Below are 21415 nucleotides of genomic sequence, written 5' to 3'. Positions count from 1 at the left end.
GTTTTGCTGTAGCAGAGGCACTGTATCATCTCGTACATACTCCACTAAACAAAGGAAATGCAGCAGCCCATATTTAATTTATTTTGGACCCTGTGAAAATAAATCGAAAGGATCGGCATCATCTATTATCATCCTCTCTCATCCCTTCCTTTCAGGTGTTTCTCGACTGGACGATCAAATATTCATCAATCGCAATCCCGGCGTTCCCTCTGTCGTCAAGTTCCACCCCTTCAACACCTGTATAGCAGTAGCCGACAAGGACAGCATCTGGTTCGAAAATAAAGCGCCAAACATGCACAACGTCGAAACAAATTTTCAAGCCTTCATTCAGACTTATGAGTTTGTGTTCTGTCTGTTTTAGTTTTTGGGACTGGGAGAAAGGCGAGAGATTGGACTACTTCTACAATGGCAACCCTCGCTACACTCGCATCACAGCTATGGAGTATCTGAATGGGCACGATTGCTCATTGCTGCTCACTGCAACAGGTTGCAACACTACATGAATGCTGTATATTAGTGTGCATATGGTTGGGTATATGTGCTATGGATCAAAATGTTTGGGGTCACCCAGATGACTTCATTTTTTCCCAGATATACACTACCATTCCAAATTTTGATTGTCACTCTGAAATCTCTTTTTACCATATTACCAATGTGTCCACTGCATTTATTATTGAAGTTCATTGTTATGGGTGCAAATTAATTGCAACTCTTCTATTCTTGTTTCGCTTCTCAATCGAGTAGACTTCATAAGTTCATGCACATAGGCTAGATAGGACAAAGTCAAAAGTCAAAGTCTGCTTTATTGTCAATTTCTTCACATGCCAAGACACACAAAGAGATCGAAATTACGTTCCCACTATCCCACAGTTCTAGTTTTGGTGTGGAAATCTGTTCAAAGCACGCACTAACTACGAATGATATCACTCTTACGGGATGCGACATGGCAATCGTCTAGATGCATTGAAGAGAATCCTGTGCCAGCCAACAAAAGTTTTTGAATGAAATTGAAGTCCTCAGTATTCCATTGAGTCTTAACAGTGGTTGTGGAGGAACCTGAAGGCCCAAAGTGTTGGTGATGTTTTATTTGTGGTAACGAGTTGAGTCTCTGTGGAAGGCGTAAAAAATGACAATGCCATTGTACGTGGGAGATTGTGGTGGCGTAAACTCCCTCCTTGGTTTAGAGATTGTTTCTCACTCTTGACATACTGTAGCCTCTATCACTCCTTTTTCAAATCTTTCAAACCTTTCATTGTCTCTGTCCAGCAGAATATTAACATTTTTGTCCTCAAAAGATTGCTCGGAAAATGTGACTGACTAGAAATTATTATGACTAATCGTATAATCAGATACCTTTTTTTTTAAATTTATTAAAGAGTATTAAAAAAATATCATAGCCATTTATTAAACAATATCACACAAGCATTGATTGTCATAATTTTCTAAAGTAAAAGCAAATGTCTTATTTTGATGAAACCCAAAAGATAGTAAATCAGTCTGCTCTCATGAAGGGCTAGAATTATTTTTGAGAGCCTGAAATCTGAAGATTTGGACAATCTTTGGTTAACAAATGGTTATTAAAATACGAGCCAATTATTTGTATCGATTTGTTTCCGATTAATCGCTTAATTTCGACTGTATACTGTTATATGCTATACTGTACCTGTAGTGAGTCACGACCTTGCAGTTGTTAGTTGAATTAGTGTCAGAGTTTTACCATTTCTGTCTGCAAGGCCATGATGGTACCTCAATTGTATTGGATGAGCAAATGTCTGAATCTAATCGTGATTAACTTCTAAATATGGAGGCATGGTTGAAGCCTACCTTAGGAATGCACTGCTAAATAGTTAACGTAGCCTCTTAGTTCAATGGTTCCCTCCCACCAGCTCTTTTGGAACTTCAGTCAGACTCATTTGTTTGAGGCGTGAGGACTTAAAACACTCAGCTCTGGAAATACAGGTCATGCACTGCTCTTGTGTATTCATCATCTGTCATCAGTAGAATAATTTACTTAGTTAGCCCCAATGCACAACATAATCCTATCTACATAACACTTAGTTCATTTTCTTTTCACAAAACATTCAAATGGATTTAGAAATAAATGCTTCCTTCCCTTTCACCCCTACTGGAAGCACGATAAAAGCTAAGAGATAAATGACTTAAATTCCATCCTGTCAAACTGTATCTTGCATACCATCAGCCTTGCACTGAATAACACCAATGAGTACATTAGTCATAAAATATATATATATAGTGTTTAATGGTAGATGTGAACCGGTAAATGTAAATCAAGTCTCGACTTTTATGGGTAGTAATAACTTTCTTTGAAGAGTCTGCGGACGTGTTTTATGTCTGGCTCTGTTTCTTAGCTGGGTGTTGACACTGCTCTGCAGCATTTTGTTTCTCACCCACCATTTTTTGAATGCTTTATAAGATGCTTATACAATGCCTTCTGATTTTTCTGAGAAGTATATTTAGGTCATGGACAGGTTGTGCATCTTTTGAAAAAAATCTATTCAAGCTTCCTATCCAATTATTACAGCGCAAGTAAAAAAAGAAAATCAGAATCTCCTTTTGAACTCACGGCTTTAAACGCACCCATTAACACCTTGCTCTTCTAACACTTTAAATTCACATGTTGTCTAGATGATGGAGCCTTGCGCGTTTGGAAGAACTTTGCTGACCAGAAGAACCCGGAGATGGTGACTGCCTGGCAGGGCCTTTCTGATATGCTGCCAACTACCAGAGGTCAGCCTTCCACCAGCGCTCACAGTAATGACTTTGATCTTACTATCTGCCCACCAACCCCTCCCATAGTAGTTTGGTTTGTTGTCCCTCTGTCCATCATCTTACCAACTTACCTATCAAATTGAAATGTTTCACTATTACAGGGTTCCTGCAGAAAAAGTTTTAAAAGGAAACTGAATCCATAAATCGAAATAACAAGGGCTTAATTGGCATTACGATATCTTAAATCAATCTTTTCCAAAATTTTAACCTAAGATTATTTTACTGTAAATTGTTTCTGATCTAAAAAAAAACAAGGTTCCTAAGAATAGAATTTATCGACAGTCTCATGATAACATAACACGATCACAATAGCAGAACCAACAAAACTGTCATGTGCTTTTAGTCGAAACTCTTAAAAGCAAATGAAAGTCATTTTTGGACCCAAGCAACTTTGGACAACATTGGGAACAATTTTAAGTTGGTCTTACATTTAATTTCAAGTGGAATTTAAAAAGTCTGTCGGGAATCTGTCGGGAACCCTGTTTTGCACTCAATGCAACTGCAACATTGTGTGTCTTCACCATTTGTCTGTGCGTGTTTAAACACCAGTACCTATCTGACAACTAATTGCTCTCATGGTAACTTAATAGTAGAATTCAAGAATGCATTTGGTCGTAAAGCACATTTTAACTCGGCTAAATAATGCCATGAAGAAACTGAGGCAAAATGGAGTGCTTTACTTAGCAACAAGCAGCAGCAGTGGCACTTTCAAGTCAGACTCAACTCTAATCATTCCTTCAGGCAACATTATTTTGCTCAAAACCACAGTAAAGACTTCAGAAGATGGGGAGTGATTATTTTTTCTCTTGAAAAATACCAATTCTAAAGTACCGTAATTTTCGGACTATAAGTCGCACCGGAGTATAAGTCGCACCAGCCATAAAATGCCCAAAAAAGTGAAAAAAAACATATATAAGTCGCTCCGGAGTATAAGTCGCATTTTGGGGGGCAATTTATTCGACAAAATCCAACACCAAGAACAGTCATGAACGAGCAACAACAGGCTAAACGATAGCTATGCTAACGTGACATAAACACAAACTAAGAGCACGAAAGTGAAAGAAAGCTGGACGAGTCGATCTTTGTCCTTTATGTAAACAACCGTCGCGCTGCTGACGCGCGACCGCGACGTCGCGTCGCGCTGCTGTCGCGCGTCACTCGTCCAGCTTACTTTCACTTTCGTGGATTGAAGTCGGGCGCCGGCGCTCGGCCGGGTGGCTGTCCAGGGACGGTGGATGGTGCTCGGACAATGCTTTTACGCACGCCCGGTCCTACTCTACCGAGCTGCCTTTCAGCTCCGTGGATGGAAGTCGAGGCCCGGCGCTCAGCCGGGTGGCTGTCCGAGGACGGTGCATGGGGCTCGGTCATGGCTTCTACGCACGCCCGGTCCTATCGTATGGAGCTCTCGTCCCCTTCCGTGGCTGGACGTCCACGCCGCCACACGCCTGTAAGTTTGTTTTGTTAAATAAAGAGCCGTTTACCAAACCCACGTCTTTCCTTGAACTTTGTTAACGCTACAATATAGTTATATAGTAGATCTGTGGAATAACGACGAGGCTGACGTCAGGGCGCACGCGCGGCGATGTTGACAAAGGACGAGGAATTTGATCGATGGATTTAATGATTTAGAGTGCACAGATGGTTTGATAACATTATTGCTTATATAATAGTTATTTGATATATAATTTATATATCGTTATATGGGCCTGTGGAATATTTTTAAGTGCAAAAGCCGTCAGCGGCGCGCACGCATTGTTGACAAAGGACGATTGATGGATTTAATGAATTGGAGTGACGCAGATGGTTTCGCGCTGCTGTCGTCACTTGAAATTCAAATTACAGTAATCCCTTGCTACATTGCGGTTCGTTTATCGCGGTTTCATTTTTTTTTTTTTTTTTTTTTGAAATTTTTTGAAAAAAAAAAAACATATAAGTCGCTCCTGAGTATAAGTCGCCCCCCCACCCAAACTATGAAAAAAACCGCGACTTATAGTCCGAAAATTACGGTATTCGCCGCCTTCTAGAAAATCTTTCATTGTGGGTGTGGTTTGCAGTGGTGTGGCGTAATCATACTAACAAGTCGTAAAACATACTGACATGATAATATTATAATTGAAATTACAGATACCAAAATACTTTTTACATTTCATCATCTAGTTTTAGCTGATGAAGGTAAGCCTATTCATCTGTGTCCACTTTAATCCCAGAAAGGTTAACCAAATGTTTACAGTTTAACTCCTAAGTAAAAGCTGAGTTTTAAGTTGCCTTTCATACTATAAGCGGCTGTGGCCGCCACATGCAGTGGATAAATAATAAGAATAATAACTACACAACCTTGTTGAAAGGTTGCATTTTTGTGAGATAAACAAGTGTGACCAAGGTGAAACAATTCAGAATTTTCTCCACCTTTATGTGAACTTCAACAGAACAACAAACTGGAATCTTTTTGGTTCGATGTGTCTGACTAATTGCCCTTCAGGGGCTACATCAGTAAAATCATACCAGAATTATTTAACGTGTGTGTTGACGTACCTGCGGAACTTGGAAGCTGAGGCATTTGCAAATATTTGGAACAGGCTCCACACCATCAGTGCAAATTGCAGAGGCGAGAATGCAATTTCTGGGCTACTCTCTCTCTGCTTCTTCTCGCCAAACCATCATTTAAGTTTTTATTAGCAGCAGTTTCTTGTTCACCGTTTTCTCTGGCAACCAAATAAATGAATCGTGCCAGCTTTATCGAACTACTTCTAATGTGTTCAATGAAACTTGCACAATATACATCCTTTAAATAGCAATGGCAGGTTGATCTGCACCATTTGCAGAGACTGTCTATAGAACATGTTTTCCACAAAGTGCCCATTTGGCTAATTGGTAGTGACAAGCAAGTGGCTGGCTTGCTCACTGGCTTACTGGTTTTCTGTGCAGACGTGTGAGCCCCACTCACTGTGTGCACATACGTGTTGCTGCCATTACAGAGCCACATAGTCGCCAGCACCTGCAGGGACCTGCTGCAAGGCAACTTGCATCACTGTGCGTGTCATTCTTGTGACACACATTTCCCCACGAGACTTGCCCTCTCCTGCAGTGTGCCTTGTTTTCTCAGAGGCTCCTGGAGCGCTTGTTATCTTTCTGCACATGCAATTAGAGGCAAAGTCCATGTTGGCCTCGCATTTGGTGGTCAATTGAGTCTATTTTCACATTCTAGTCTTCAAGTTTGCCTCAAGAGTGAAACCTCAGATATCAGTTTTAAGAGTTATCTGTTCCTGGTTACTCGGCTAGATTGTGACAATTAATTACATGCGTGACATTATTTTTTGATTCGCATCGCTTCAGTCATTTTAATAATGCAAACATAATTAAATATTACCTAAGTCTGTCTTTGCTTTGCCGAAAACTGACTCACAAGTGCACTCATTAGTCTGTCCGCATTCATCTCATCCCTGTCTTGTTGTAACATTGTTTTTTATTTATTGAACCATAACTCTTGCTGTATGGCTTGTTGTTCTGAAGCTTCGTTTTTTCACATCCTTCTTTTAGAGAGGCTGAATAAGGCTGCATGTTCATACACCTCCACAATCTTGTAAGAGTTACATAATTATGTTTTCTTCTATTGGCACTATTCTGATCATTTCTGATACCACTTCAGATGTGTTTTTCTCACGACCAGCCTTACTCAAGCACAAGCGGCAGCAACCCTCCACTTTGCCAGTCTTTAGCCCTGCGGTGAAAAAAAAACAACTCAATTATGTGTCTGACAGGTTTTGAGGCTTTAGACCTGCATGTCACCATTTCGACAAATAGGCAGCAGCTTAGCTCATACTCTTTCTGCCTTTTTGTGGCTGGTCTGTTACTTTGTCATGTGGGAGAATCTCTGTTGGGAAACAAAAGCCTTGTTCAGTCTTCTGCTATTTAAATGCAAATAGAGAACACTCTGTGTGCGTTTATATCTGTGTGCGCATGCAAAGTGTCCCTGCTAATTTGTTGCTTGCTTTGTTGCATACCTGCCCCTCCCTACCTTCGATCTGATCTCCCTGCTTCACAGGCCTAGCCAGAAGGGTCTCCATCTATCTTGACAGGAGTAAACAAGGCGGTGAGTGTTATCTTTCTTTTCTCTTCCCCCGCTACCCCAATTTCCAAGTTATATCATGTTGAAATAAGAAATCACAAGCTTGGTTTTGCTCTTCCACGCCGCCTATCATTCATGTGTCAAAGTATTGCTCAGTCACTTTTACCTTAGATGAGGCATTGTATTATTTTGTAATACATGCAAAACTAAGCATTATTTCTACCTTTTTATCATGATCATGACTAATGCATGGTCTCGTGTCCCTCAAAAAGAACTGCCTTCCATGTGGTCTGATGCAAATAGCTGTGATAAGGGGTGCACAAAGTGCGCACGGGTGCTGAAAATAGTCAGGCACGCCAATTTCTATTCGATATCTATTTTGTGGTCCTCAAGAAAACGGCTGCCAGACTCAAGCGGAAGCCAAACTCGGGGACACAGCCGAGCCAACGGGATGGTCATTTCGGTGTTATTGCGCCGCGCCTTTGTTGGCCCATCAAAATATGTGAAAATGGGCCGATTGGGCACTGGACGGCATGGCTGCCATAAACTGTTTTAAATCAGCTCGTGATCTCACATGGTCTCATATTACTAGTCATCTGAAACGGTTGCCTAGGGCCACACCAACTTGCTAGCTTGTTTATTTTAAAGGTGAACTTAATGTTGTTTTTCATTACCATGTTCAAAATTCACTTGCGACAAGAAGAGTACTGTAGAATGTTTGGCAAACATTCGCGACCTTGAGCTGAGCCTGACGAACACTGACGAGAACACAACATTCGCTACCTTGAGCTGAGCCTGACGAACACTGACGAGAACACAACATTCGCTACCTTTCCAAACACAAGTGTTAGATGAGTTCATTTATCTCCAAATCTTCTGCTGGCATGTGTTTTAATTGTGTTTGCAGTGCTTGGTAAAATTGGATAAACTTTGACTAGACAGCTACTGTTAACGTATGAGGTTTAGCTCAGTCATCTGAAGGTGAGAGATGATTTACATATGAGCTGACTTAACTCCACAGTCTGAGTCATTTTTAGACACGCTTGCAATTTAGATGTAGTTATTAGGTCCATAGACCTCCTTGACCTACCACCTTCTTTACCATTAAAGTGCATCCATACCTGTGTGTGCCAGTATATCGATGTTTAATTGGAAACATGCCTCCCCACTTTGGTTTTATTGAAGCAGAGCCACCTGGTGTGTGAAGCTCCAGGGATCAGGCTGTTAAAATCACGAGAAAGCAATGAAATCAAAGGAGTGTGGTTGGTTGTCGCAAAGTGAAGTGCTTGCCTGTGTGCTTCTGCTGCTTTGGGCCGCTGCTGCTGCCGCTGCTGCTACATTAATATGCACCAGCCATCTCTGGAACAGGAAAGGAGAGTGTTGGGCAAAAACAGATGCAAATGTTTCTTTATGTTAAAGAACACGGTTTCTCCTAAAGTACATCATACGGAGTTAGAGTTCGTTAAGCAGTTTCATGAGCAGAGATTTATAGCAAAGAGAGTTGTGTACCATAAGGGAAATTAAACAGAAGCAAAGGAATGGTGCAAAACAGCACAGACACTCATTTGTCACCAATGTTTTTCAGCGATTTTTACAACACACATTGGAATGAGACCCCAATTATAATCAGAACAATATACAACTTGTAACCTTTAAAGGTTTAAAGGTCTTTTTCAGGACACATGTTTGTTCACAATTTAAACACGTTTTGTTTTATGCAGTGTCTTCAAAATTGTTATGCATATTAGAATTTAAGTTAAACGAACAGTTGTTCAGTACTCTTTGCATATGTCTGCTGTCTATGTAGAGTGACGATAGACAGATTTGACATTTAGTTTCCCATCCAAAGACAATTATTTGAAGTTGTTGATCCACGGTCACACTAAGTTTGTTTTTGCTGATGGGAAAACATGGAATGGTCTATAGCCTTTTGAGAGAGATGAAAGAAAATCATTGCACAGTGGATCCCTGCTATTTACGAATCTCCGTGAAAATCTGATGCTTCCCTCAAAGCGTGATTATAATTGATTATTTGCTTATGTTGATAGTTTAATCCATATATTGCAAACTGTGATTCCAAAATACATTAGCATTTTAAGCACTTAGAAAAATTGACGTATCCTTAAAAGCAGTCCAGTAAATTGCTTACAGCTAAGCACGCAGCTACACAATACTATATCGTACCTGCACACGTCCTAAATTTTGATGATGATGATGATTCACTGAAGTCAATTACCTACTATGATGTCGTGCATGACTGTGTCACACTCGCAGTCACACCTATGGACAATTTCGTGTTCGATTAATTATCTATTTCCTAGAAGATTGGCTTTAGACTGTACTTCCATATTTGGGATACAGTTGCATTGTAACTTCCGGTTGCTAGGCTAACGCAGAATAATAACAATGACACAGAATCAAACTCTTCAAAGTGTATTTGCTGTCTGCCGGAATTACATCAAGTTACCATAAATGACGTATTACCTTCCTAATTGCTCCAGTGATCCAAGTAACTGCAAAGCAATCAAAGGATCCATATCTGCTTTAATGAGCTATTCCCTTTAAGTAAACTTCACAGCTTCATCTTGGAGGCATTCAACTGTCAACTCCACAAGAACAACCACAATGTAACATTGTTTGGCTATTAAGTGAACATGGGTGTGTGCAGCCAGCATTGGCGTACAAAGTCTTCCGTCAGGGCGTTTGAGCACACGCACCGGCACTGTGGTTAACACTTATTCCAGAAATGTAATGTTGGGCAGAATCCTAGTTTTTTTTTTTTTACAGCTGCTTATACATACAATGTATTCTTAAAATAAAAATCCTCAGGTTTGACTTGCGCTTTAAGGACCTATTGAAGAGTTGAAGGACAGAGTCAATTGACTCAAATTTTTCAGGCAAACACACGAGGCAAGCTTTTTATATAACCAACATGGCTACAAAAGAGTTTTTTCTTTCATTTTCTGCAATGGACATTGTATTTTGAGACACATTATCCATACATATTCAAGCCTATCAAGCTTATTGGACAGCCTAGTCATTGGCCGGTATGTACTAACCTGTTCTGTTTTTGACTCTGTATGAAAGTCAACATTAGCATACAATTAAGTCTTACAAGTGAGGCAAGAGTTTTTGTATATATGTCCACTGTACAGATAAAAGTGGCCAGAGACACTTCTAAGTCCATTAATGAAATCTGCAGTTAGACTAGGCTCTTTCTTTTCCCTGAACCTTAATTTTTAATATCACGAAGACCCTTCGGATATGTGTCCAACTTACAGTTTGCCTAAGGCCATTTTAGGAGCACAAAGCAAAATAGATCCATCGAGGCATGTGTGGGTGACTCTGGTATCGTGGGACTTTGGTGACCTAGATTCTGTTGTACGAACAGAAATGAGACCAACTTTGTTTGCAGGTTCAGTGATCACATGGACCACCACTTGTCTATGTAGTCCACTGAATTTTACAAAGTACTTAGTGTACTTCTAAACATTTGTGTGTAATGACAACAAAGCTCCTCATGTTTTAAGTTTTAGAGCTACAGTTTTAGTAAGTAGGCTTTACATATTGCATTGAGCTCGTTTGCTCTGGGCAGTCTCTCTTCAATCTTGCAAGCACTTAAAGACAGTAGCCAGAGTCTTGGTTGTTCTCAGGGTTTATCACAGTAATATAATAACTCCACAACAAAGGATTTTTTTTAGTACTATTAAAACTAGCTTAACTTCTGATGCAATCAAGATTATTTAGTCATACCATACAAACCCTTGAAAGAGGTGACCGCAATGGGCAAACTAAAATTCCTTGAACATCAGTCTGATTGAGCCCCATGAAAAATCTGTAGTGGGAAATAAATAAAGTGCCAGTCTCTGTAAACCCAAAATACGAGTTAACGAAAAACCATTGTGCATTCGGAAGATAAAATTCCGACGTAATACGGCCAGAAACTGATTTCCTGGGTTTGCATCAAATTCGTAACAGATCATGGTGTTCAACTGATGATAAGTTGCATTAAAGGGTTGAATCGTTTTAAGCCTGCACTATTTATGTATTTATTTTATAGTCTGCCAGTTGTACTCAAGATAATTGTATCAAATAAGCAATGCACCTAAGATAAGATTTAACTTCACTTGCTTTTAAAAGGTCCCTGAAAGATTCCGTCTCGAAATGCTGCTGAGTATTAAAGATACCGGAAGGTGTTCCTTGTTTGGAATTATCCAAATGGTTTGCCCTTTGTCCGCCTTCATCAAGTCATCACGTCTTAATGCAGGTGATTCTTCATTCCGTAGGGCCACAGTCAACAGTAGACGTCACACACCTCTTTGCCCCTCAGAATGCCAAGGCGGTCATATAAAGTTTAGATAAATGCCATGGCAGTGATGTGTCAGAGCATACTCATAAATAACGTCATTTCTTATTAAAGGCACATGCATGCTGGGAAAGTCCCTAGTAATCCTGGAGAAGGCTTCCTACAGGAGCCCTGGAGGACGTTTTCAAAGCAAACAGGATGAAACGGAGAGAGGGAGCAAAGGAGCGCGATGGTTTAATGAGCTCCACTGTTTGGAAGAGCAAGTCCATCACGAGAGATAGTGGTGCAGAATAAGAATAGCGCATACTGCATTGTCCACAGAGGGAAGAACTATAACAAAGATAAAAAAAAAAAACTTAGGGATATTGGGCTTCTGGGTGAAATTTTAAGATTTAAGATTCCAAAAGGAATAGATAAATAGATCTTAAATTAGGCATCATCTCAGCATGAACAAGACGTCTACCCGACCGCTGTTAACTTTTGCAGCCCTATCTCCCTCTATGACTCAACAAGAGGATAGACACCCCACGTGCGTTATCACTTCTGTTTGCTGTAGCATTATTGGGGGCAAAATGTTTGATCTTAAGCTGTGCTGATGCAGAAAAGTCCCTACGAGAGCATAATTAAGCTATCGCTAGAAACCCGAACAGTGGTAGTGAGGAAACATTGCCCACATTCTTTGTTCCCAGCTGTTTCGTAATCTTCACGTCGCTATTGATTTTCTGCGTGAGTACCTAAGTCCCTGTCAGACCCACAGAGGTGTATTCCCTCCAAGTCGGAATTCTCATTTTAGGAGGTTGACTGATGTTCTTAATAGACAAAACTCATGGGTCCGCTTTGGCACAGTGAATTATTGAGTGCTGACCCTCAGAACTTTCCTGTAAAATGTTTTTGATTTAATTATGAAGTTGAACTGGAAAGCAGAGAGGATCTGCTGTGTACTGTATGATAGATTATTTTGGTTTGTACACCAAAGAAAAAAATGCTTTAAATTTTAATAAAACTCTCACCGAAAACTCGGAATGAATAATAATTATGATACATTTTGCCAAATACACTTAGTGATCCCTCGTTTATTGCGGGAGATGCGTTCCAGAACCTCCTGCAAAAAATGACGATCCGTGAAGGAGAAACGTCACATGTATTATTTATAAATTTTAACAACATTGTCTTGAAATTTCCAATGTGTAGTGTTTCTTGTTGGCTGCTAGAGGGCATGGGTGTATTGCAAGTTAATTTGAAGTGTGGTTTACCTTGCAAAGCAATGCAAAGTGTTTATCTTCAGACTTGCCACACTACACTAACTCAGAAACATCATAGCAAAACCAAAGCGAGTCACGGTTGCGCATGAATCTCTTGTGGTCCTATACACAAAATTAAGACTGTAAACCCTCCCCAATACTTTAACGCTACATAAACCTTTCCCATTCCTTTAATAACCATTCCCACTGGTTAGACCTCGCTGTTTCATCTGCTTTGACACACGCACGTCTGCCACCTGATTCACATTTGCCTGATCCGCCGTGTAACGAGATGGCACCACGACGCACAACACAAGCTCTCTGACCGGTTCGTCAGTCGCCTTGTACACTTGCTCTGCTGGTGTTCCAGCCTCCCTTTTCCTCTTTTCGCATTCCCTGAATAGTCCGTGTTGCCTCGTTCGTGACAGACTGGCTGCCACGCTTCCCGCGCTTGTCCACAGTGCCGCATATTGCTCAGAGAAACGGCCTGCGCTATCGGCGTGCATTTAAACGCCGTTCTCCCATCACTTATAAACCCGCGAAATAGTGAATCCTCTATAGGTGAAGCGTAAAGTGGCGAGGGATCGCTGTTATTTCTAACTGTTGTGTCACATTGATCACCAAGGGATGTCAAAATGCTTCAAATAAATTGTATTTCTGGTATTGTCATGGCAACCAGAGGTCACTTACTTTGTGGATTATGATATTGTTGGAAGAGCCAGAAATCCATTGGTCAGGCATCTTTGTCATGTGGTTATTCCCTGGACACCTCAAATCTTTTTATTGGTTGGAGTAAGTGCAACCTCAAAAGTCAAACACCCTGATTTCAAAACAGTAGTAAAACTTATGAGACTTCAGATCCGCAAGAATAAAGGCATAACTTCACGAAGTGTGTTTTGATTTTTGTTTGGCTTTTTAGAGTGTTCCTGTTACAGAAGTGACTCCACCGTAAGTCGAGGTTTAATGATGCTGATAAAATCTCGGATCAAATTAACTCTATGAAAATGTTTGTTTTGAAATCACACCTTGGAAGTCAACTAGTGTCACTGGAGCGATTTGGTTTGACTGTTGAGGTTCTGCAGTTAGAGATTCCACAGATGTTCTGTTTTCCACCATATTATTCATGACTGAAACCCAAGTTATTGAATCAAATGTTTGTGACCGCCTTTTGGGAGTGTTTTAACAAATGCCACTTGCACAACTGGAGCAACTGTGGTTCAGAGAAAATTGCTTGCTTGGGTTGTTTTGATCAAGATGCAAGAATGAGAGGAAAGCAGGATTAATAAGCAATTATGTAAAATAGGGAAGAATAGGGATTCTATGAAAAATGGAGAAATGCCTTTTTGCCTCACAGCAGAGAGATTGCATGTTTATTGTGCAAAGGAATCTCCTACCCGCATTCCCTCATCACAGAGCTGCCAGCTTCAAAGGGAACCAAGGCCTGCTCTCTTCTCTCTTTTCATTGCCTCTGAGTTGAACCAGCATCAAAAACGGCCCCCATGCGACTGAGCATGCGTCTGTGAGATGGTTTTTTTTTTTTTTTTTTTATGAGGGGGTTGGTGTTTTTCTTCTATCATGCAATCAACACATCCTCACCCTTGCCCCCTCCCTGATTATTGACAATGTGATGCTTTTGCGGGCTGGATGATGTCACAGTAGAGGAATTGAAGCTGCCGCATGGGACTTGGGATTTCCTGACATCAAAGCAAAGTAGAGCATTTGAAAGGCAGGCCCAATACGTGGAGGCTTCCTTGTAGTTAAGTCACGACTCATAAAGAAGGCTTTTAAAAGAGTGATGGAGGCCTCATTCTGTCGTGTCGTGTCCTCATATTTGTGGCAAATTACCAAATGCCGACATGGGTGGGCGTTAGGGCTTGACGTAGTTACTGATTGCGGAAGAAGTCCAGAGGAAATAATTAATCGCAGAAAGAAATAAGGCATGCTTCACCTCATGGTTTCAAGAGGGGATAAAATAGCATTTACGGTAAAGTGGAGAGAAGCATTACTAAAACACGGGATGTTATTTGATTTGCTAAAGCACTTCCAGTTTTATTGCGCCGAGATTTGTGCTAACCTCCAAAATCTCTTGTTTTGTATTCAGCTTGTGCGACACCATTCCTGTTAAAATATCCAAAACCTTGAGCGGCTCATTTATACATAAGATCATGTCTGAGCCTTCTGCAATGCACAAAGCAGTGTGCCTGAATATTATTTGAATCTGACTTGTTGCAAAATGTCATGAGGCCAATGTTTTACATCTGTTTCTAATGGGCATGCCGCAAAGCAGGTGAGAACTGCCCCACCATCAGGCCTCAAACCTGCTCTAACAGATTGCTGGGCCACTGGGGAGCATGCATTTTGATTTGTTCAACAGATGCTGACTGAACACACAGCAGTCACACTAAATGGTGAAGATTAAGCTGTTAGTAAACTTTTATTGGAGCAAGTTGTCACGAACAGGCTTAAAAGGGTGTTATAGCACTTATGGACTGTTGAGGGCGCCACTGGTGCAGCAGGAAAAATGAACCTTTACTTTTGTTTCTGGAACCAGTTTTATGTTTTGACTCCCCTGTATGGCACTCTTTGCTCAACATTGGACTTTAAATTACATTGACTTGCCATTTCTTAGCTCCTTTTATTTAAACCAATAGTGCCATCTAGAGGAGTCAGAAAATACAACTTGTTCATGAAGCACATTTGAAGCTTCGTTTTCCCAACATTAGCAGCAGGCCGTGTGTGACTCGGATGGCGTTGCTGTTTGATTCCTGCTGGGATGCCTCATTTGGGAACAGACTGCTTGACGGTGCACTATGTAGTTTTTACATCTCCCAGTGGTCAGTGACGGCACCGTTCAAAAAAAAAAAAAAAACACATATTGAGACTCTCAATCCTTGAAAACCCTTTTTACTGATGTAATCCATTATTAACAATGTGTGTCTTGTTCTGCTTTGCCATTCATCTGACTGCAGTGCAGTGACTGCTGCACTAATCTTTGATTATCCTTGTTCCATATGTGTAGTCGTGCTTTCGCCTCAGAATTAAGCCACTTATTTCAAAACGGTCAATTCAATTTGTAGTTGACATACTTTTGACAGTCTTTAAGTCACACTTGTGTGTTAAAAGCTGCCTTCTAAGTTCATTGGTGTTTTTGTGTCTTAAAGGTTTGTGTTTATGAATGACTGTGTCATTGGTCCCTCCAGGTGCAGGCATGGTTGTAGACTGGGAGCAAGAAACCGGTCTCCTTATGACGTCTGGAGATGTGCGAGTTATCCGAATCTGGGACACTGACAGAGAGATGAAGGTCCAGGTGTGTAGCATTCTCTTCCACCGGAATGGATTTCCACTGCATGATTGAAGTGACACCGTTTCAATTTGAGGGGAGGTTATCATTTAAATCAGTGGGTAGAAATGTGAGCCAGACCACGTCAACATCAGTGTTAGAGGTCTAACCTTGACATGTTGCATTGTTCCCCCGCTGCTTGTGGGGGACAGAGATGACCCCTGCGTGAACAGCAAAAACTAAATTAGAAACCCAAAGGTTCATAATAGCCAATAGATGCCACAAGATGGCAGCAAGAAATGAAACTCAACTAGTGGGCCTTACTTGACGCGAAGATTCCAAAGGATGAGGTAATACGTATATTGCTTTGGTTTAAACACAAAACAGGACATTTGCAAATAATGGAGGATATGTTCCCAAACAAATCTGCAGGGGAATCACTGTTATGATGCATACTGAAGAGGTTCTTGTTGTGGCCATGAGCGCACTGTCAACATGGTGGATTTCTTCTCACGTTGTCATTTGTTGTGTTTGTGCACCAGGACATCCCGACAGGAGCGGACAGCTGTGTGACCAGCTTGTCTTGTGATTCTCAGCGTTCGCTCATTGTCGCTGGTCTGGGGGACGGGTCCGTTCGAGTTTTCGATAGGAGAATGGGTCCAAACGAATGGTAAAGTCCACTCAGTCGTTTCTTTTCTCTCAGCATGAAACTTCTCACCCTATTGTGTAAAAGTAGTAAGTAAAGTTCAAATAGATTACGATCTCCCCTTGTATGATTCTGGTTTCAGAGTCTTGTGGGGAGGAGAAGCATTTCTTCAACATTGGCCTCACTCTGCGTTCTTCCTGTTAATTTATGGTTTAATTTCCTCGCTTTTTCCTTCTTTTTTATTGCCACGTCATTCTTTAAATACATTTAGGAAAGCTCATAGCAATTTAATTGTGCATTTACTCTGACAGAGCACTACATTATTCATTGTTCCAATCTATGTTTATTATATATAGAGTGCTGTAGATCTCCCCTCGGGATTGTCACCTCTCTTAATGGACCCTGGTGACACTGAGCCCCCTTAGTTGGTTAAACATCATTTTCATTTCTAGCCCAAAGGGGAGGAAGAAAGCAGTTCAAACATGAAGTGCTCCATAAATCTTTTAGCCAAGATAATTTATTCGATCCCCTCAAGCAAGGACAGTAAGTCGTTTTCTGACTTCTTGACAGACATGCAGGTCATGTCTGGATTCCTTTTGTGGACATGTTGACAGTATTTCATCGTTTATTAAGACAAATGTTGTTTTTCTCTCAGCTGCTTCCCAAACAACCTTTTATGCTTAAAAATGGAAAGGATAAACAAGACGTCTCAGAGCTTTAGGTTTCCTATTGTGATGCCACAGCGCCACCTGATGTTTGCACACCACCATTACATGTCATACCCTCTAAACGACCTATATGCTTGCTTGAAAACGCCCTCAACTTTCACGCACCTTAAAAACCAAATTAATTGTTGCGCTGTTATTTATCGTTAGAGTGCATCTATGTAATCTATCTGTCATCTATCTACTGTAGCTTTAAATTACGTCAAAGTCTGCTTTATTGTCAACATGTGGAGAAATTGACAATAAAGCAGACTTTGATGTAATTTAAAGATACAGTACGGCGTTCCCCTGTCATGCGCATAGGAGAACAACCGAGCACTGCTGTGATTAGCACAGATCCCCAAGTTACTGACGCACCCCCTAAAAAAGTTTCATCATGGCTTAAGACCCACTGTATAACAGTAGATCACATTTTTGTCTAATTAAAACTCTGACATACTTTATTATATGTCATTGGGAACAAGGTGCCATAAGGTGGCAGCAAAGCACTCATTTTGCCTAAATGAAATAATCTTACCATTGTTTTTTGTTAGACGAGTTGACTTTGGCTGTTGTGTCTCCTTTCTCCTTGCTTGGCCTTCCTTATCTGTGGCACTCTTGGCACTCATACTAGTTGAATCCAGTTAAGACTGCAGTCACACATTGTCACATGGGCAAGGTGAAGTCGCCCCCAGCACTCGCCCGTGTGTTAGCGACTAAGATAGTATAAGAACCGCAGCAGTGAAATGAAGTGATTTATTTGTGTCCGCAGTCGCATCATGACCTACAGAGAGCACGGCGCCTGGGTGGTCAAAGCTCACCTGCAGAAAGAGTCGGATGGACATATAATCAGCGTTAGGTATGCTTCCTCTCTTCTTTGTACAAGACGGAGTTTCTTTTCCGTGCCGAACTCTTCTGGTCTTCTCTACCAGTGTCAATGGAGACGTTCGATTCTTTGAGCCCCGCACTCCTGACTCTGTTAACGTGCTGCAGACAGTGAAGGGGTTAACAGCGCTCGACATCCACCCGCAGGCTAACCTGTTTGCCTGGTGAGTTTGTGTGGTGTGCATCTATCTATCTCGCTATCTATCTAAAGACTGGGAAACACTGCTGAAGTGTAATACAAAACATATTGCCATGATACTTTAAAAATAATTCGTTATGATTCAGCAATAATTTATGTATGCTAAAACTATTATCTGTGATACTGTAAATTACAAAATCTACTATATGTAAGTGAATGTAAAAATACAAAATATCTATCATACTTTTGCTATAAAAATATAGTTCCTTCGAAATGGCCAATTGTCATTAATCTGGTACCAAAAAGTGCTCGTAAGTCATGTTTTTATTTCGATATCTAATGTTGATGGTACGTGTGTAATTTTAGATTCACTTTCTTTTTTTCCCCCCTTAAATTAGCAGCATTATCAATCTTACTGTTCTGTACTGTATTGTAACAGAAAGCAGCATCGACAGTTTTCCCCTTCGCTACTGTACCGATTTTTCCCCCATCATGTAAAATTAGTCACGTCTGCATTTAACCGGTGAGAATTTTGACACGTTGCTGCAAGTGACTATGCATGTGTGTCCGTGTGTGTGTTTGTCTGCCTGCAGTGGCTCAATGAACCAGTTCATCGCGGTGTATAATGCCAACGGTGATGTGATCAGCAACATCAAATATTATGACGGCTTCATGGGACAAAGAATCGGGGCAATCAGCTGTTTAGCCTTCCATCCTCACTGGGTAATGTGACACAAAATTCACCTCCATTACGAGCTGAAGTTTGTCTTGTCATGAACATATTTTGTCATGTCTTGCTCTTTATATATTTTGATTTTTTTGTTCACAATTGTCCTGACATACGCATTAAACAAACTCGCTGGGCAGCAAAAGAAGAAGTCGCAGGACGCCACGCTCAGTTACTGCCATACTTACTGTTTTTCATTGGCTTTATTCAGAATTATAGCTGAGAACAGTTTTTGTAAAACTGATGAACATCTGGGGATAAGCAAAGGCACTGTAAATCACGTCAGATGTGTGTTTGAATGTGATTGGTTCGTTCTGAACACATCCTCATCCCCAGGTAAAAGGGTGTGCACAATTATGCAACCGCATTATTTCAGCTGTTTATTTTTATTTCCCCTCTCAAAAAACATGTCTTGTATTCTTTTAAATGTCAACTGAGTTGTACAGGTGGTTGGTCACATTAATGCTGAATTAAGTTTTGAAATGATCACCAAAAGCTGTAGATGTTTAATATCCACTCGCAAAAAATTGGCTTTTAGATCAAATTTAGGAAGAAAATGAAATACACTCTGTCATAGGTGGGCTTAATCTTGGGCTTAATCTGACATCCTGTAAACTTTTGAACGATCATGTCCACTTGTATAGTTTTTCAGTTCTACTTGCACATGTTGCTCTTCTCTCTGGCAGAAGTGTTGTGGCAAATTTCACACCAATTTTCTTTTTTTTTTTTAAAAATCATTATTGGACCAATGAAGGTATTGCCTCATTTGAATTGTTTTTTGAAGAGACCTCTTCATCATGCTGCACACCAAATCCTATTTCATGGGGTTTCTGATCCCTTGCAATGATGTATAGCACGATGACGTTTTTTGCCATGTCGCACAATGGCAAGTGATTGTCTCCTTTGCTTTGTCTTCCTTCAGCCTCACTTGGCAGTGGGGAGCAACGATTACTACATGTCCATCTACTCAGCTGAGAAGAGGCTCAGATAACACACCAGCATCCTTCTCCAACAAACCCAAGCCCCTCCCACAGCCACTTTCACTACCAAAAATCCCACCCACTTTATGGATTCAGAGACCTTGACCACCAGGGTGTACATCATGTTGTACATATGCAACCCCCCCACTTGAATGTTCCAGTGTTAGCTGCTGAGAAACATATTATAATTATCCTGATCCTTGTTTTTTCTTGTTATAAAGCTAATGATTGTAGACTTGGCAATGCTGAGGAGTGTGTATATTTAAATAGATATGAAGAGAGGTCATATTTTAAAGAAGCGGTACCCGCTGATCACCGGGGCTTTTCCTGGCTTGGCAGCGAGCGTCACTACCTAAATAACTTTTGAAGCCCACCTTTAGTTGGAGGACTCCGTACATTTGGTGCAGAAAACATGGACTTTAGACCCCTGCACCGCTCGGCAAGATAGAGATGATGACCTCGTATTTTTGCCCCACTCATCCACAAGGCAAGCACATGTTACTGTTTGCATGTGTTTCACTGGGATCTACTCCCCAAAGCTTTGCACATAGTAAGTGATGCTCCAAAATGAAAGAACCCCATGTCTTGAGTTGTCCCGCTCAGTGTGCCAATCATGTTTTTTTTTCAGGAAATTGGATTTTTCTGTTTGCTTACTGTACATATTTCACGCTTAAAATAATCACGGCAAACCTCCGTTGCCTGAAGGATGACACAAAGCTCCTCCTCGTCACCACAAAGAAATTGAGAGCGGTTTAAAAAGTCCTTGAGATGATCATTATGCTACTGTTGCACTCGTTGAAGTTCTACCTGGAGCGTTTCTTCCATGTGGTCACACCCCCACACTTTGGACTGTTTTTCTTTCTTCTCTTTTTAACCAAGTGTTTTCTTGATGTTTAAGTTAAGTGTCATGTTCTGGTTGAATTCCCAAACCTCACTCAGGTACCTCAACCGCCTCAGATGACGAAAGAGCACCCACATTTGGTATCCGAAGGATGACCAACAATGTGCCTCATCATGGGGGCTTGAGCTTTGCTTTTGTTTTTAGTTGATCATTATTCTCTTTGTTTCACAATGCTGTTTTAACTCCGCTTGTATTTTGTGTGCCTTGGTCTGGCTGAGCTGGGTGGAAAGGAAATGTGAAAGCCTTAGTTTCAAACACTGTCACACACAGTTGGTTGTCCCGCCTCCTTTCAATTTCATCTTCAATCTTTCTCACTAGACACGCCAAGCTTTGCTTTAAGACTGAGAAGGAATGGTCATGTGGAATGGAGGTGAACATAGAATCCGTCAATGAGCTCTTTTCACAAACACACACACACACACAGTCAGCCACTATAGTTTTGGCACGGGGGCTTTGCTCGCAAAGTCCTTGCATCAAGTTTTAAGATTTTAGTCCAGAAACCAAGAGACTTAGGTAGTGTGAAAGGAACAGTGAAAACAATCAGGTTTGTCTCTGTGACGCCTGCCTGTTGTTATTGTTGTCTGGTTTATGAAATGGGAGGTGAAATAAACCAAATACATTATTGGATGTTGCCCTCTTGTTGACTGCACAAAATGATAATCTGCGGCCCTCAGGCGCGGCTGGCCCTGACGTGTGACACTTTTGGCTGGCTATGGACTGGTTTTAGCGCAAAAACACTTGGTGAGGACA

The 21415-nt window shown here is 41.0% G+C and overlaps 1 protein-coding gene across 4 annotated transcripts in view; it reads left to right on the top strand.

Moving 5' to 3' along the window:
• The window catches only part of rptor (regulatory associated protein of MTOR, complex 1), a 99301-nt gene extending 78009 nt beyond the window's left edge, over nt 1–21292 (top strand). The window contains exons 27-36 of one of the 4 annotated variants that reach the window (XM_037259331.1): nt 156–270; nt 362–486; nt 2647–2748; nt 6833–6880; nt 15604–15710; nt 16226–16353; nt 17806–17892; nt 17966–18082; nt 18651–18780; nt 19707–21292. In XM_037259331.1, the coding sequence (XP_037115226.1) occupies nt 156–270; nt 362–486; nt 2647–2748; nt 6833–6880; nt 15604–15710; nt 16226–16353; nt 17806–17892; nt 17966–18082; nt 18651–18780; nt 19707–19775 (1028 nt within the window). In that variant the 3' untranslated portion in view covers nt 19776–21292. Of the gene's footprint in view, nt 1–155; nt 271–361; nt 487–2646; nt 2773–6832; nt 6881–15603; nt 15711–16225; nt 16354–17805; nt 17893–17965; nt 18083–18650; nt 18781–19706 lie in introns of all 4 variants that reach the window. The other 3 variants (XM_037259324.1, XM_037259348.1, XM_037259340.1) reach the window with 3 other exon arrangements.
• Nucleotides 21293–21415: the final 123 nt, after the last annotated feature.

This window comes from Syngnathus acus, chromosome 1 (assembly GCF_901709675.1).
Source record: "Syngnathus acus chromosome 1, fSynAcu1.2, whole genome shotgun sequence".
NCBI lineage: Eukaryota > Metazoa > Chordata > Actinopteri > Syngnathiformes > Syngnathidae > Syngnathus > Syngnathus acus.
Note: the sequence above shows the minus strand (reverse complement) of the source record. Positions and strands in the feature narration are given on the sequence as shown.